The 17747-nt window shown below is 37.8% G+C and overlaps 1 protein-coding gene across 1 annotated transcript in view; it reads left to right on the forward strand.

Moving 5' to 3' along the window:
- Crppa (CDP-L-ribitol pyrophosphorylase A) overlaps nt 1–17747 on the forward strand; it is a 274837-nt gene that overhangs the window by 2794 nt on the left and 254296 nt on the right. The window contains exon 2 of the mRNA XM_021202203.1: nt 5797–6073. Coding sequence (XP_021057862.1) covers nt 5797–6073 — 277 coding nt within the window. The remainder of the gene's footprint in view (nt 1–5796; nt 6074–17747) is intronic.

Below are 17747 nucleotides of genomic sequence, written 5' to 3' on the forward strand. Positions count from 1 at the left end.
CGCCAGATCTTGTTACGGATGGTTGTGAGCCACCATGTGGTTGCTGGGATTTGAACTCAGGACCTTTGGAAGAACAGTCAGGTGCTCTTACCTGCTGAGCCATCTCACCAGCCCTTGTTATTGTTTTTTAAGATCCAAAAAAAAAAAAAAAAAATGGGGTTGGTGACTAGGGGACCATAGAAATAAAAATTCTTACCCGGAATGAGATTTCTGGTTTCAAATATTTAAGAGAAGGAAATGTTAATTAGAAGGGTAGGTGACTGTGGAATATCTTTTAAAAAGACAATGTTAGACCACACAAAGAAATGAGGTGACCTGCAGCTATGCTTATGTAGATGGAGGCTCTTCTTCCTCAGTCAGTAAGTGCTTTGACAGTACCTTCCCTACAACTCTTGAGGTTTCTTGAGCTCTCTTAGGTGGAAGACCCTGCTTACGATAACTTGTTCCTTGACATGATTCATGCTTATGAAAACATTATAACTGGACCTCTGATACCAGAAAGATGGTCCTGTATAGCAATACACTAGCAATCCAACTCCATGATCAGTATCTGTAGTTTTATTACGGTGGACTAGTCTTGATCTAACAGATGTGATTCAGTAGATCAATATGTGTGTTTGTATAATAGAAATACAAACTTGTGATTACAATTTATCTACTGCCTCTCTTAGGGCTTGGAAACCAAGGATGTCCCATGCTTAGAATTTTTTTTTTTTTTTAAGACTGCAAGGTATAATATATTTTAATGTATTAACTTAAGTTTATTTAATTTTCTGTTTTCTATATTTTTGATTTAAACCATTGCAAATTCTGTTAGTAGGATAGATGAGAACTACATGAGTGTTTCTCTAAATGAGCCATGTTGATCAAGTGAGTTAAACTGAGATAGTAAAATGGGAGAGAGGAGATGTGAGATAGTATTGATCCTGCTGATTCATGATTCAGAAGGAGACCGGTGCTTAGGGTCGCTGTCGTTGAATGGTAGCTGAATTTGATTCATTAAGAAGGTCGTGTCTAAGTCAAGGGGAGAAGAAAAGCCGTTGTGTTTTGTGTGTTTTGTGACGGTTACAGGATAAGAGCTTTGTGTTGCCTTCCCTTTGAGACTTTCAAAAACAGGCGAAGACCCTTGGCTCTGAGGCTCCCAGAACAGCACCAAAGTAAGAAGACTTGCCGTGGCTAAGGGGATAGCAACCTGCCTTGCTCACAAACTTAACATGTTAGCCTAAAACATCAAAATAGACACAAAGAGGTGGGATTCTGTAGACAAGGCTCCAATGCAATTGAGAGTCAAGTTTCCATGAAGGCAGTCGTGGTAGAGAGCAGCAGCTGCCACTGTCCCTTTAAGACTGCATTTCTGTAGGTGTTAACTTGGCTTGGCTTGTAAGTAAGCATTTGTATAAACGTTCTGCTTTCAGCTGGCTTTATTAAACTATCTGAGCAGAGTACTCTTGCAACCTTATTCCAGGAGAAAATAACTTCTGAGATATTATATTTCCTCCTCAAAATGTCTGTAGGTGTTACGGAGCTTGGGGCTACGTTTATATTTGCTATGGAATGTGCCAGGAAGGAAACAATCATGCGGATTTGATAGAATTGGGCTGCCGGGGGTTTGGTGTGGGCTTGTTTTCAGCTCAGAGGTAGGCTAGATGCTTCTATTCAGCAAGTATTTACTCAGTGTGCACTGTGTGAGGTACTTAAAGTCTATTTACAGTCTCATGATTTTACATTATTAAAAGTCTTCTGCAGAATTAAAATTTAATTCTATGACTTGAAAAGAATGTGAATAAATCCTTTGGAATACAAACAGTACTTAACAAAAGCTTGCAGGCCCTGGGTGTATTCTGGGTTTGAACAAAATAGCATTGTAAGCCCACTACCGCTTGAGTGGTATGAAGTAGTGTTCTCTAAACCTTTACTTTTTTTGAGGAAAATTTCCCCATTTTGTACTATGCATTTTATTCTCATTTCTGTTTAGCCTAGTCAACAATACTGAATTTCACTTAATAGGAAGCTGTGATGGTGCATAATGGTTCCTGAAACACACACTTTGAAAAATGGTGGTTTTAGTCATTTTAAAGCTGCCCATGGTGGGCCACACCTATAAATCTGTCAGTCAGGAGGCTGATGTAGGAAGATTGTCATCTGTTTGAGACTAGCTTGGGGCAGGTAGTGCATTCTAGAGCAATCCGTATTAGACACTGTCTCACCAACAGTAATAGCCTGCCCCCGAGCCCCAGATCCATCATAAACTCAACTTAATGCACTGGGGCTAGAAAGATGGTTCAGTGGTTAAGAGCACTTGTTGCTCTTGCAGAGGGTTCAGGTTCAGCTTCTAGCACCAACATGGCAGCTCACAAACATCTGTGTCAGTCTTGTAGTCTCACTGGACTGTATGTGTATGGTACACATACACATGTGCAGGCAAAACACGCATACACTTAATAAAGCTAATACAATTGCCCAGGAATGGTCTAAAGCTACAGCTCTAGCTGGTTACCATTACTTACATCTAATTTAATTCATTTGAAACAGAAGGAATCATTGAACAGATATTTGAATGCTTATGTTCTGTGTTAGCCTTTCATTTTTTTTTTTCTTGGTTCTTTTGTATTTCAGTTGCCTATAATTTTTCATTAAACTTTTAAAAGTTATCTCAGCTGAATTCTCTGGAAGAACATGCAATGGAAATTAACAAGGTCTATCAGCTTAGGAATCAACTTCATCTCTCGCTTTATACAAAAATTCTGCCACTGAGCTGAATATATATTATAATTCTTCAATAATAAAAGAAAGGTAACATGGGACCACATTAAATAATCAGCACATTTTAAAAGCATTTTTCCTAATTATGTGAGCATTGTTTCTGTCCAGTCAGCAGATATTTATTAACATATGGCGTGCGATATAAAGAATGCTCTAATTCTGCGTTCACTATTGTTTCTCCTGCCTTGCATAAGGGAGGGCATATGCCAGATGCTTGTTTGACATTTGTTGAATATCCCAGTAAATAAATGAAAGAAAACTTTCTTTTGTTGGCGTTATTAGAAATTATAGGAGATTGACTATTTTACTGCAAAGGCAACCATGCCACATGTTTTAACCCCGGTCACAGAAATGAAGTCTTAGATGCAGAATGGTCCAGAATGACGTTTTCTCTCCCAGATGTTAGACTTGCCCTCTGAGGCAGTCCTGTGGTTTTCTTCTGGTGTGACCACGGGCAGGCCATTATCTCTGTGTCCTCAAGACTAACATTAAGACCATAGCAATGTATCCCAAAGAGATGAATGTAGAGATATTGTATGCAAAATACTCAATATAGCCCAGAGACACTAGCAAAGACTTTTTTTTTCTGTGTCTATAACTAATATTACTGAAAGTAACTTATATGCCAGGTGCTGGGTTGTGGTCTTTCTGAGAGCCAGAAGCCTAATGAGAGAGAAAATGACAGACTACAGCATGGCATGTAATAACCTTAGGGAGATGAGACTTTAGGGAGTGGAAAAAAAGGAGGGTGCGTTCAATTTTATGGTCAGAGAAGGTTCCTGTATTGGGCTGTGTCTCGACCTGAGGAGCAAGTAAGGCTCAGGAATGGGTTGGTAGGCTAGGGAGAGAAGGAAGGAAGGGCAGTATTGAGAAACTAGAGAGCATCACAGAGACATGCTAGGAAGAGGCTATGTTGCCCTCTACATTGGCTTTCTCAACAGTGTGAGAGGATCAGTTTAAGTGAGGAGAATCTTGACTTTACAGGGGACGCAACCTGTTATTTGGGGAGGGCAGTTGAAGTGGGTCAGCAGAACTAACAGCATGCAGGCTGGAAGCCGGCCTGACTTCAATTTTCAAAGACCCTGTGACTCACTGATGCTAGCTTTGTCTCTTGCCCCTAAAGGTTTTGTGATACCTGAAAATAGCATTCGCAGCTGGGGATCAAATCTTCAAATACAGGTGCCTTGTACGGTCATCTCGGACCCACATTACTTTCCTATCAGGGAGCAGCTAGGCATGAAAGAAGAGGGTCATGCAGAGGGAAGGTCTGTGTGTTTATGGGGCAGGGGGCAGGCAGTAGTTCTACATAGGTCTGGGCCAGAAACTGTAGTATGGCCCTAGGGTTTGAACTTGAGAGGGATCACCTAGAAGTAGCAAGAGTAAACTGGGTTGGGATAAGATGAGACAGTTAAGACCCCATCCATGAAGTATCAGATATGAGAGATTACAAGAACGAGGGGTTGAGGCAGACCCTTTCAGAACACCACACTGAAGGGCGGAGTGGGGACTGCAGAGTGGGGGTTTTCCAGTTGCTGTAATCTTTGTGAAGTATAATCTCCACACTGCCAGGGTGAGGTAAGTTCAAGGATTGTCAAGGATGACATTGGTATGTGGGATGGACTAAGCAAACCAAAAAAAAAAAAATTTACAAGTAATCTCATTCTGTAGTTTTTATCACTTGGAAAAACTACGGTTTGCTCATGGGCATTTTATATTATTGCACCGTTTTCACTATTGAAGCCTTCTTGAAATGTCTGAGAAAATATAAAAGTAATTGAATACCTCTAAGGAGCTTTAGGATATAAGGTTTAAAAAAAAACAAGAAAACCAGTGCATAAGTGTAAGATGTTACACGATGGACAGTTTATTCATTCAAGAAACACTTATTGAACACCTGGTAAGAGTTTTGTATAAAGCAATGTACAAGACAGATATATGTGCTGCCACATATATGGATGCTCCATACTACAGAAGATAAATCTAAACAAATGAACAAAAACGAATGCTGTTTCATCAATGAAAGAGTGGCATTTTTTTCTGTCTCATGTTCATTTTGAATAAAGTAGAAATATAGAAAGGTATATACTATATTATGAAAGATAGTAAAGAAATTATATGAATCTTGCATAACTTAAAAATATGTTCTATAAATTATCATGTAAATGTCTTCTGAAAAATACTACCTCTGTAAGAGACACCATAGAGGTGTATGTGAATCTCATACAGGTTATAAAACTTAATGTATGTTAAGTGCATTTCTTGTCACCTCTCATTTTGAAACTTTACTTTCAGTACATAACTATTCTAGCATGAATGTATAGGGTTCATAGGCTCATAACTTTATTTATTTTTCTTATTTTAAGTTGAATTTTGTAGTTGGCATATAAAATACTAGAAATTTTAAGTGTCTTTTACTCTGAATCGACTGGTACTGTGGGTCAGAGGCATTTGTCCTGGTTTTAGCCCATGGGAACATACAGGTCCCTAATGTCACTTGCATGCTAGTACTGGTATCTGTTAAACTTGTTTGATTCCAGAGCCAGTGTGGACTGTGATCAGTCTAGTGGAGGTCTGTGTGAGATCAGCTGCCTAGTTTTAATATTTGTGTGGTTGGTTGCAGCTCATGCAACATCTTGAGATGGTCAGCTTGTAGAAATCAATAATGTTTTATATTGTTCTTACCTAACTGAAGGATAAAATAGTTGGGAAAATATAAATTTAGGTGCATAATCTTTTGTAAAAAAAAATGCCATTTGTTCAAATGTAATTGAAGTGAAAAATCTCATGTATCTAACATATGGGATAGCATGCTTTATGTACCATTCCGTGTAAGATAATACAGTGTGAAAAATCGCCTTTATTGATAGTGTGAAATGCTTACTGATTCCCAGACTTCATAATAAAGCATAACTGAGCTTTCAGTATTAATCTCCCAATGTAGATCAATTGATACTTATTTATACTGGAAATTCATTTTTCTTTTATGAGCGTTAGAGTTCATTTATATTAAATGTACACATGCTTTCTTTGTAGAGTACACTGGATAAAGGACATTGTTGTGACAGTGACAGGGGAGAACATGGAAGCAATGAGAAGTATCATGCAGAGGTATGGGCATAAGCGCATCTCACTAGCTGAGGCCGGAGCCACGCGCCACAGGTCAATTTTCAATGGACTGAAAGCCCTGGCAGAAGATCAGCCAGACTGTAAACTCACTAAGCCGGAGGTGGTGATCATCCATGATGCCGTGAGACCTTTTGTTGAGGAAGATATCCTCCTGAGAGTTGTCTTAGCAGCTAAGGAACATGGGGTGAGTGTTTGACACTGTAATGGTTAAGGGGCAGACATGGTGCTGTGGTTTCTTTGCTGAATTTTGATAGAAATATATTTAACTGTAAGTGAGAACAATGACCTGAAGACATTACTTTAGGGCTGTCATAACATTGCTGACTGTGAGACACGGATTTCATTTATTATATCATTTATCATATTGTGATATGAGCTATGGAGAGAAGAATAGACTAATGATATAATTAGAATATATACCTATTATGGTCATCCAGTCCTTCTTTTTCCCCTTATAGTTAGTTCTTCTTTTTCTCTTCATGCTACCTGTATATATATATATATATATATATATATATATATATATATATATATATTACTGGCTAGATTCTACATATTTGAGAGTATCTAGTTTATTTCTTCATGAGATTGAAGATAATGGACATAAGTTAAAAAAAGGATATAAAACTTTTTTTTTCTAGTTCTACTTCTGTTCTTAAAAATTACTTTTTAGTTTTGAAAGTGTATTAAGTATATTTAGTACTGAAACTGTAAAATATAATGTATAGCTTCACAATTTCCATTTCAATGCCAATTCTAACTGTATGTATTTTCATTAAGTTATATAGACTTTTGGTCTGGTTATTTTGTTGTGTGATGTTTTATTTATTTAACATTTTTCATAATGAAATTTGTATATATATGCATATACATATACACACAGACAAATAGAACTTTAATAAGTGAAATTCATAAGCTGTTGTATTTCTGCATAGAAATCTGGCAGAAGTGCAGGATAGGCACAATTAACAAAAATCTGGCCCATGGAACTTGATTTTGTACTTTGAGCCCATCAGCAATGGCTTATTTCCTAGAATGAATAGCCACCCATGAGTTTGGCATCATGTACACTAGTCATTTGAAGAGGACATGACTATCTTCCATTCTTTGTCACTTGGGTAAATACAGTCTGAGTGAATTCCTATCATAGCTATCTGTAGAACATGTTTACATTTTTCTGTCCATCATGTAAACTTCTATAAATATAGGCACAGACATCATATTGAAGTTTGCAGTCTAAGTTTGAGACTGAGGAAAAATATTGTGTGGCACTATTCCAAGGAAGACCTGAACAAATGTCTGTTCACCCCAAATAGGGAGTCAATGACAGACTAAAGCAAGGATACTACCTGTGGTGGTTTGAATAGGTTTGGCCCCCATAGATACATGTGGCTGAGTGCTTGATCCATGCGGAATGGTTCTACTAGGAGATATGGCCCAGTTGGAGGAAGTGTGTTACTGTGTGGGCAGGCTTTGAGGTCTTTTAAGCTCATGCCATGCTTCCTGCAGTGATGATAATGGACTAAACCTCTGAAACTGTAAGCTAGCCCTAATTCAATGTTTGCCTTTATGAGTTGTCTTGGTCACGGTGTCTGTTCACAGCCATAAAACTCTAACTAAGATACCACCAAAGCCCAACTTGTTGAGCCAAGAGTTTTAGTTGGTGTTATTTACAAAAAAAAAAAAAAAAAAGTAGATTCTCAGCCGGGTGTTGGTGGTGCATGCCTTTAATCCCAGCACTTGGGAGGCAGAGGAAGGCGGATTTCTGAGTTCGAGGCCAGCCTGGTCTACAAAGTGAGTTCCAGGACAGCCAGAGCTACAGAGAAACTCTGCCTGGAAAAACAAAACAAACAAACAAAAAAAAAGTAGATTCTCAGGAGCTGTATCACTCACAGCCTACTCCAGCATGGGTACAGGAGTTCTGGACACATTGTATAACTCTATAGGTTGCTAAGTTAACAGTAAGTTAACTAAGTTAACACTGCAGCTCCACAGGTTGGAGAGGGCCTTTCCCCACAGAGCTTATTTTTTGATCTCTGTTTCGTCCAGGCAGTTCAACTGGTCTTTTTTCCCAGGTAGTTTCTTCTAAGCATCTTGTCTGAGTTGCCTTTTCTAGGCGGCTCCACCTGTCTGAGAGTCTTCTTGGCAACTTTACTGTTCTGTCCCTTTCAGTTGCTGCCCTACTCCTTACTATGTTTATAACCAGTGTACTGGGGAGAAACCTAGAGTCTGATCAGTTTCAGAGACTTCCTGAAAACTCTAAGTTTTTTACTTCCTGAGGTTAATGCATTTTCCTCCAGACTGTAGGTTTGTCTCTGCAGAAATGGCTACATAACATAAAGAATTAGTTTAGTTTAATAGAACTCAGGTACTGTTTTGTATTGGGAGTTCTCTTGGTAATGTCTTAAGTGACAGAAAGATTATTTTTCTTTTTCTAATTAATATGCTGAGGGTGTCATTGTTATATGCAATTAATAAAGCCTAAGGAGAATTCTTGAAAAGAAGCTGTCTGTAAAAAGTGGATTGACTGATTTGAGCTGTGTGGAATGGAGGGCTTGGGATTTTGGAGGTTGAGGGACTTATCCAGATTTTATCTCTAGCTAGCTTTAGCCCCTGGGAGTAGCCATTCCTTGTTCACCTCTGTGCTGGAAGTAATATCCTGTGACTCATGATAAAAAGCCTTTGGCATCTATTAATTTAGCAGAACACTAACTTCTACCAACCCCAGAGCTAAGATTGCCATCAGATAGCAACCATGGCTGATGGACGAGCTTTCCCCATCTTGCTGTTATTTCCTGTGTGATACTTCAACTAGTACATTTGAAAAGTGTCTTGATTTATGACTTTCTCTGCTTTGTTACTATAAAAACTTCATGAAACTACTTCCATGTTGGAACATGAAATTTAAAGTAACCTAAATTTGTGTTCCCAGGCTATGATTAGTCAAATTTGGCTCCAGAATAAACTATCTTCTATTCCTATTGAGGTGAGAGCTGTTTTTTTTAAATTAATTAATTAATTCTTTTGACAAACATTTGTGGCAATACTTATAAAGTGTCATTTTCTTAAACTGTGACTCAAACTATTTTTAAAATTTAATCACATATATATTTTAAAATCAACAACTTGTATTTTTAATGAAATCTGGGTCTTTCTAATTACATTTTAAAGCATGATTCAGAACCAAAACTTTATGACATTAATTTTTGGAAAAGGCATAAGAAATATGGTTTCTTTTGGAGACATTGCCTTGGTTTTGTGGATGGAAAAGGATGCTTTCTTTTCATGAATGGCAAAATCATGAGTTTCATATGTGTATTAAAGATTTTCTTCAATTTATTAATGATTAACTAGATGTTACAACTGGTTCAAATTTAAATCCAGAGAAGACAAACTTCTATGCAACAAAAATCAGTTCTTAGATGAATTAAAAGACAGACATAGCTGGGATTTCCATGAAGGAGTGACTCAGACCACATTAGACAGAACATATTTGCATGTTTGAGCATTGCTTTAATTATCTGAAAGCTTTAAAATGATGACGAGCTCAAAGGCTACATTCATATAATGTGGGAGTGTCTCTAAGAAACAGGTTTGTTCACTGATGCAATCCGTGACCTGCACTTAAGTTTTCATAGGGGTCTGGGGGTGCTTATAATATTGTCCTGGTAGCCTCCGTTATATGTAAATGATACTTCCTGCCAACTTAGACTTGTAATCACGAAGAAGCAAATACAGCTTAGATAAGAGTAGATGGATTTCTACAAAGGGTGGTAAATAATGCCATTGTTTTAACCTGTCCACAGAATGTGAAGAGTAACCTGAGCCATGTTGCCCTAAGACATGGCATTCTATTGACCACTCAACTAGAGCTACTCTATACATTCCAGTTTTAAAAAAAACTATCAATAGAGATGGCATACTCCAAGTAACTAAGAATAAGGTTGGCTGTATATAAAAGCTTGGAAGTGTCACCAGGACCCAGTTTGTCTTTGTGTAGTTATATTCTCAAATTCCACATGTAGGCAAGATGGCTTCTATAAGCCCAGTGGCTAGATTATTACAGGACTCTCTCTTACTGTTAATGGTAATTTGAGTATAAATGTTAAGTGAATGTTTTTTCCACTACCTTAAAAATAGATTATTATGAAATTCTTTTCTGTTTTTCTTTTTTCTCTGCTTTTGATAAGTTTGCAAAAATAAAATTAGACTTTTAAAATTGCTTTCCCATGGAAATGGAGAGATGGTTTAGTGGTTAAGAGCATGTATTATATGTCACTTGAAGAGGACTGAGGTTTATATCCTAGCATTCGTGTCTTGTGGCTCTAAACACCTGTAACCCAGGCTTCAGGAGACTTAATGTCCTCCTCTGGCCTCTGGGTGTACCTGTACTCATGTCCACTCACATAAACACACACACACACACACACACACACACACACACACATCATTAACAAAAATAGTGACAAATACATAAATATATTGTTATTCTTTTAAGACACTCCTGTCCTTTTCCTCATACTTGTTCAGTGTGTAGAATGTGCCTTGATATGAATCTCTCTATGAAACTGGACTTCATATCTGTATTCTAGGAAATTCTAAATCATTGTCTGGTTATTCTCTGCCACATTTCCTATCTGCATGTATTTTTCTTTTATATATATATATATATATATATATATATATATATATATATATNTATGTATNTATATATATATATATATATCCTTTTATCCCATCTTCATGTCTAGTTTCTCTTTTATGTTCCGATATTTTCTAGGTAATCTGTTTTCTATTTCATTCACTTTTTAGCTGTGTCTAATCTCCTGGTTAGGAATCCATTTAATATTTTTCAGTTCTCTGGAGTTCTTTCTAGTCCTTTTTCCAATGTGATTTGTCTTCTTTCTGTTTTTAATTTTACATTTTGTCTTTTAATATTTAAACCATTTATACATTGCAGCTAATTGTACTTCTTGGTAGCTCTCCAACTTTTCCTTTCTGTTAACTTTTGCTCATGATCTGTTTCCTCCTTTGCCTTATAGTTTGAGCTGTAACAGATGGCAAAGAATGAGTTCCACTCTTGTTTGGCAGGACTTTATCAGGGAGAATCCTGTGGACATGGGAGAGGGTGTGTGTTTGAAGCATGGATTTATGTTGTTTCTGCCAGCAATTCCAAGCACATTAGCAACTTTGAACAGCATTGCATTGATTTTTGGCTTGCGGTTTTGTAGATGCTGGGTAACATTAAATCAAACTATTCCTTTGCATATGCCAAGCTGTAGGGCTTTTCAGGAGCAGCTGGCTCTGCTGCACAGGTTGAACGCCAAGACAATCTTGGTTGTTGTCTTCCTTGACTTGAGTGTTCTACCTTTTAAAGTGGGGTGTGTTCTTCATAACCTTTTGTCAGAGCCTTGTCCTAACCAAGTGGTACAGGCTCAGCAACTCTTTGTTGCTTGTTAAAGTTAAATATCCTTGTTAACCCAAAAAATTCTTATAATCTTATTTCCTTTCGTTTCTTTGTCACTTCCCAGAAATTTTGACATAAGCTCAGTCATATTTTTAAAGATTTTTTTTAAAGTTCTGACTTGCCTTTATTAGTTTTGTTTTTAAATTGCAATGTTTAAAAAAATTCTTACTCACTGCTATTTTAGCAAAAATAGAAATATCCATATCTTCTAAGCATGAGATAGTCATAACACTGTGTTAAGACAAATAGCAACAAGGATTTCTTACAAGGTAAGAGTTAGAGAGTAAAAGTATATAGGACTAATAAGAGATGTCTAAAAAGTGGTTGGGATTCGTTTGTACAGGAACAGCTAGGGTACTGCATTCTAGGAGAACTGGCAAGGCTTAGCTACTGAATACTTGAAGAACTGAAGTCATGACATGAATTTTAAAGGATGCAGTATTTGCTAAGCAGTTTCCAAAAGACTTGTGCCAGTAGAAGAAATGTGGAAAGCTGCTTGTGTTCCTTCCTTCCATGGGGTAAAAAGTTTGATGTATCTTTGCTTACTTATATTTTTATAATTTATAATAGAAAGATTATATTATATAATTACCTATGTTACTATTTTCCTAATCAACTTATAGAAATAGATTACATTTCCTGTCTCAACTTCCATATCACAGATTATTCTCCAAGGCATAGTAATATGGTTTCTTTTAGAACCATTCTACCTAATATCTTGGGGCTTCCTGATATAGAAACTAAATGTATTTTCTGTATAATGTATAATAATGTATAATGTATAATGGCCTTTGCTACAAGTTCTTAGATGATCCTACATACTTGGAATTTCTAACTAAAAGGGTGTTGTTGTTGTTGTTGTTGACGTTTCTGATCCTGAGATCACTGATGTTCCTGAGATGTTATAATTTAGGATAGAAACCAGTCACTATAAGGTCTCTGATGCTACTAAAGGGTTAATGCTTTGGGCCCACAAACATAGAGGACAAGGGGGCCACAGATTAAATTGAATCATGGGGAATCAATTCAATGAGTCATTCATATGTCAGGAAACTGTCATAAATCTGTGGATTCTGAAGCACAGACAGCTGCCTGGTTATTGTGAACACACTGAGGTACTGACAGAGGTGTGTTCTGAATCTGTAGAAACTTTGAATTCCAGATTCTTCCAGACCATATTCAATACAGCTTTTCATCTGGAAGCTGGAATGACTTGTATCCCTCGTGATCATCCCACTATTGTAATTGTGATCAGGGTATAGATTCTTCAGACTCAAATAAAGGGTACTATTCCAAGTCCTGCAATATAGAATGGATGGCATGACATAGTTCCTGCCCCTGGAGCACAGCTAGCAGGACATGAGGCTTCCTTGTATAATACTGTACATATTTTCATGTTCTTCCTTTGGTGAATGCTCTCTCTGTTAAGGTTAATGAATCCATGATAATTAGAAACAGCATGAGTCCAGGAGGCAAGGGTGTGTCCAGTGTTCCTCAGCAAAAATCATAAATGCGGAGTCCTTCAGGACAACACTTAAGGCTGTAGGAAAAAGCTCAGAAAACGTGAGTTCAAAAATATATATACAGGATTTCTTAACTATACAAAATAAAGGGTTGCAATATGAATTATATAAGGGGCTTCTTGGACCTAAAAGAACAGAGACAGCTGCACTATGAACCAGATCGTCAGAAAGATATTAAGGGAGGAGATAAAAAAGATCTAGGGAGTGATGACCACAGAGCAAAGCATAGTCCCACCCAGCTAAACTTATTGTTTGTGCTTACAAAGGCAGGCAGATTCCCAAGTTTAAGGTCAGGCTGGGACAGCCTAGTTTAGGCTCATGCTTGGGAGAAATGGTAATCTCAGAGCCATATCTCACCCAGCTAGCATACTGTCTGTGCTTACAAAGACAGACAGATCTCTGAATTCATTTGATTGAATTAGACAACAAAAGGAAGTCAAAGGAATACAAATTGGAAAGGAAGAAGTAAAAATATCACTATTTGCAGATTATATGATAGTATACTCAAGTGACCCTAAAAATTCTACCAGAGGAATTTTTTATATATCACTCCCACCTTCCCGCCCTGATATATATATATATATATAGATATATATATATATATATAGTCTTTTCTAAGAACCAAGGGTCTAATAAATTTCTGATTCATAGGATCATCAAAAGGGAACCTGGGGAGGGTGATTGAATTGATATGGAAATAAAAGAATGGGCTTGGGTCTTCAAGAGCTAAGCTGTCCAGAGATCTCTAGAGATCTAGAGAGTTGGCTCAAGCAGAGCACAGAGCTTGTATCCATGATTGATTTCGAGTCATTTCTTTTGCCACTCCATAACACTCCTTCCTCATGACCCCCCTCTTCAAGCTGAGGCTGGTCCTTGGTGGTACTGGGAACATTCTGGACTTGTGGCTCATGGGTGATCTGAACACCCCGCCTGGGACTGTCGTCTGAAGTGGGAGCATCTTGTCAGGGATTGCTCACTTTAGTCTGTGGTGTGCATGCAAACATGGCAGCAACTTTGAGAATTATAACATAGCATGTCAGTTGGAGCTGAAACAATGAACAGTCTACACCTGGCAGCAGTAACCAGCTCATCCTTGAGTGACTCTATTGATGTCTATCACTCTATTTTCTTCTTTCCCCTTTTATTGGATATTTTCTTTATTTACATTTTAAATGTAATCCCCTTTCCAGGTTTCCCCTCCAGAAACTCCCTATTCCCTTCCCCCTCCCACTGCCTCTATGAGGGTGCTCCTCTATCTACCCACCCACTCCCACCTTCCTGCCTTGGCATTCCTCTACATTGGCCCATCGAACCCCCTCAGGCCCAAGGGTCGATCGTCCCACTGATGTCTGACAAGGCCATCCTCTGCCACATATGCAGCGGGAGCCATGGGTCTCTCCATGTGTACTCTTTAGTTGGTGGTCCAGTCTCCAGGAGCTCTGGGGGTCTGGCCTGTTTACACTGTTACTTCCCTTCATGGGGCAGCAACCCTTCCCTTAGCTCCTTCAGTCCCTTCTCCATCTCCTCCATCCGGGACCCCTGAACTCAGTCCAATGGTTTGCTGCAAGCTTCCTCCTCTGTATTGTGACTATTTGTATCATTTCCCTAATTTCTTTCTCAGCCTGTTTGTGCTTTGAGTAGAGAAAGGCTACTGATTTGTTTGAGTTAATTTTATAACCAGCCACTTTGTTGAAGTTCTTTATCAGGTTTATGAGTCCTCTGGTAGAATTTTTTTAGGGTCACTTAAGTATACTATCATATAATCTGCAAATAGTGGTATTTTTACTTCTTCCTTTCCAATTTGTAATCCTTTGACTTCCTTTTGTTGTCTAATTGCTCTAGCTAGAACTTCCAGGACTATATTGAATAGATTTAGAGAGAGCTTTAGTTGGGAGACTTTTAATGACTGCTTCTATTTCTTTCAGGGTTATGGGACTGTTTAGATCATTTATCTGATCCTGATTTAATTTGGTTTTTGGTATCTGCCTAGAAAATTGTCCATTTAATTCGGATTTTCCATTTTTTTGAGTATAGGCTTTTGTAGTAGGATCTGATAATTTTTTTGAATTTCCTCAGTTTCTGTTATTATAGCTCCCTTTTCTTTTTTTTTTTTTTTCCTGAGACAGGGTTTCTCTGTATAGCCCTGGCTGTCCTGGAGCTCACTTTGTAGACCAGGCTGGCCTCGAACTCAGAAATCCGCCTGCCTCTGCCTCCCAAGTTCTGGGATCAAAGGGGTGTGCCACCACGCCCGGCTCCCTTTTCATTTCTGATTTTGTTAATTTGGATACTGTCTCTGTGCCCTCTGGTTAGTCTGGCTAAGGGTTTATCTATCTTGTTGATTTTCTCAAAGAACCAGCTCCTGGTTTTGTTGATTTTTTTTGTATAGTTCTTTTTGTTTCTACTTAGTTATTTTCAGACCTGAGTTTGATTATTTCATGTAGTTTACTCCCATTGGGTGTATTTGCTTCTTTTTGTTCTAGGGCTTTCAGGTGTGCTGTTAAGCTAGTAGTGTATGATCTCTCCAATTTCTTTTTGGAGGCACTCAGAGCTATGAGTTTTCCTCTTAGTACTGTTTTCATTGAGTCCTTTAAGTTTGGGTATGTTGTGGCTTCATTTTCATTAAAGTCTAAAAAGTTTTTAATTTCTTTCTTTATTTCTTCCTTGACCAAGTTATCATTGAGTAGAGTGTTCTTCAGCTTCCACATGTATGTGGGTTTTCTATTGTTTTTGTTGTTATTGAAGACCAGTCTTAGTCCACAGTGATATGACAGGATGCATGGAATTATTTCAATCTTCTTGTATCTGTTGAGGCCTGTTTTGTGACCAATTATATGGTCAATTTTGGAGAAGGAACTATGAGGTGCCGAGAAGAAGGTATATTGTTTTGTTTTAGGATAAAATGTTCTATACAAATCTGCTAAATTCATTTGGTCCATAACTTCTGTCAGTTTCACTATATCTCTGTTTAGTTTCTGTTTCCATGATCTGTCCATTGATGAGAGTGGGGTGTTGAAGTCTTCCACTATTATTGTGTGAGGTGCAATGTGTGCTTTGACCTTGGGTAAAGTTTCTTTTATGAGTGTGGGTGCCCTTTCATTTGGAGCATAGATGTTCAGAATTGAGGGTTCATCTTGGTAGATCTTTCCTTTGACGAATATAGTGTCCTTCCTTACCCTTTTTCTGTTAATTTTGGTTGAAAGTGGATTTTATTTGATATTAGAATGACTACTCCAACTTATTTCTTGTGACCATTTGCTTTGAAAATTGTTTTCCAGTCTTTTTCTGTGAGGTAGTGTCTGCCTTTGACAGTGAAGTGTGTTTTCTGTATGCAGCAAAATGCTGGCTCCTGTTTATGTATCCAGTGTGTTAGTCTTTGTCTTTTTATAGGGGAATGGATTTCTTTAATGTTAAAAGATGTTGAGGAACAGTGATTGTTGCTTCCTGTTATTTTTTTATTTTAGAGGTGGAATTATGTTTGTGTGGCTATCTTCTTTTGGGTTTGCTGAAAGATTACTTTCTTGCTTTTTCTAGGGTATACTTTCCCTCCTTGTTTTAGAATTTCCAATCAATTATCCTTTGAAAGATAATAGATTTATGGAAAGATATTGTGTAAATTTGGTTTTGTCATGGAATATTTTAGTTTCTCCATCTATGATAATTGAAAGTTTTGCTGGGTATAGTAGCCTGGGCTGTCATTTGTGTTCTTTTAGGTCTATATGACATCCGCCCAGGATCTTCTAGCTTTCATAGTCTGTAGTGAGAAGTCATGTAATTCTGAAAGGGCTGCCTTCATATATTACATGACCTTTTTTCCTTACTGCTTTTAATATTACTTCTTTGTTTTGTGCATTTGGTGTTGTGACTTATTCTGTGATTGGAGGAATTTGTTTTCTGGTCCCGTCTATTTGGAGTTCTGTAGGCTTCTTGTATATTTATGGGCATCTCTTTCTTTAAGTTAGAGAAGTTTTCTTCTACAATTTTGTTGACGATGTTTACTTGCCCTTTAAGTTGGGAATATTTGTTCTTTTCTATACCTGTTATCCTTAGGTTTCATCCTCTCATTGTGTACTGGATTTCCTGGATGTTTTGGTTTAGGAGGTTTTTTGCATTTTGCATTTTTGCATTTTCAATTCTCTTTGAATGTTGTGCCAGTATTTTTTATGGTATCTTCTGTACCAAAGATTCTCTCTTCTGTCTCTTGTATTCTGTTGGTGATGCTCGCATCTCCCGATCTCTTTCCTAGGTTTTCTATCTCCAGAGTTGTCTCCCTTTGTGATTTCTTTATCTTTTCTATTTCCATTTTTTAGATCCTAGATGGTTTTGTTCAATTCCTTCACCCCTTTGGTAGTATTTTCCTGTAATTCTTTAAGGGATTTTTGTGTTTCCTCTTTAAGAGCTTCTAGCTGTTTACCTGTGTTCTCCTGTATTTCTTTAAGGGCGTTATTTATGTCCTTAAAGTCCTATATCAACATCATGAGATGTTATTTTTAAATCAGAGTCTTGCTTTTCTGGTGTGTTGGTGTAACCAGGGTTCACTGTGGTGGGAGNACTAGGTTCTGATGATGCCAAGTAGCCTTGGATTCTGTTGCTTATGTTCTTGCTCTTGCCTCTTACCATCTGCTTATCTATGGTTTTAGCTGGTCTTGCCATCTCTGACTGTGTGGTTTGTCCCTTCTGCAAGCCTGTATGGGAGACCAATTGTCTCTAGGAGGAATTTGGTATGGAGAGCTGTGTCACATGATCAGTTTTAGGCGCTGATGGAAACTAGAAGGATCCTGTCCCATGCTACTCCTTGGTTCCTGTGTCTTGAGGGCTCTGGGCAGGTTCCTGGGAGCATAAGTGGTGGTCTTATCTGTGCTTACAATTTG

This window comes from Mus pahari, chromosome 7 (genome assembly GCF_900095145.1).
Source record: "Mus pahari chromosome 7, PAHARI_EIJ_v1.1, whole genome shotgun sequence".
NCBI lineage: Eukaryota > Metazoa > Chordata > Mammalia > Rodentia > Muridae > Mus > Mus pahari.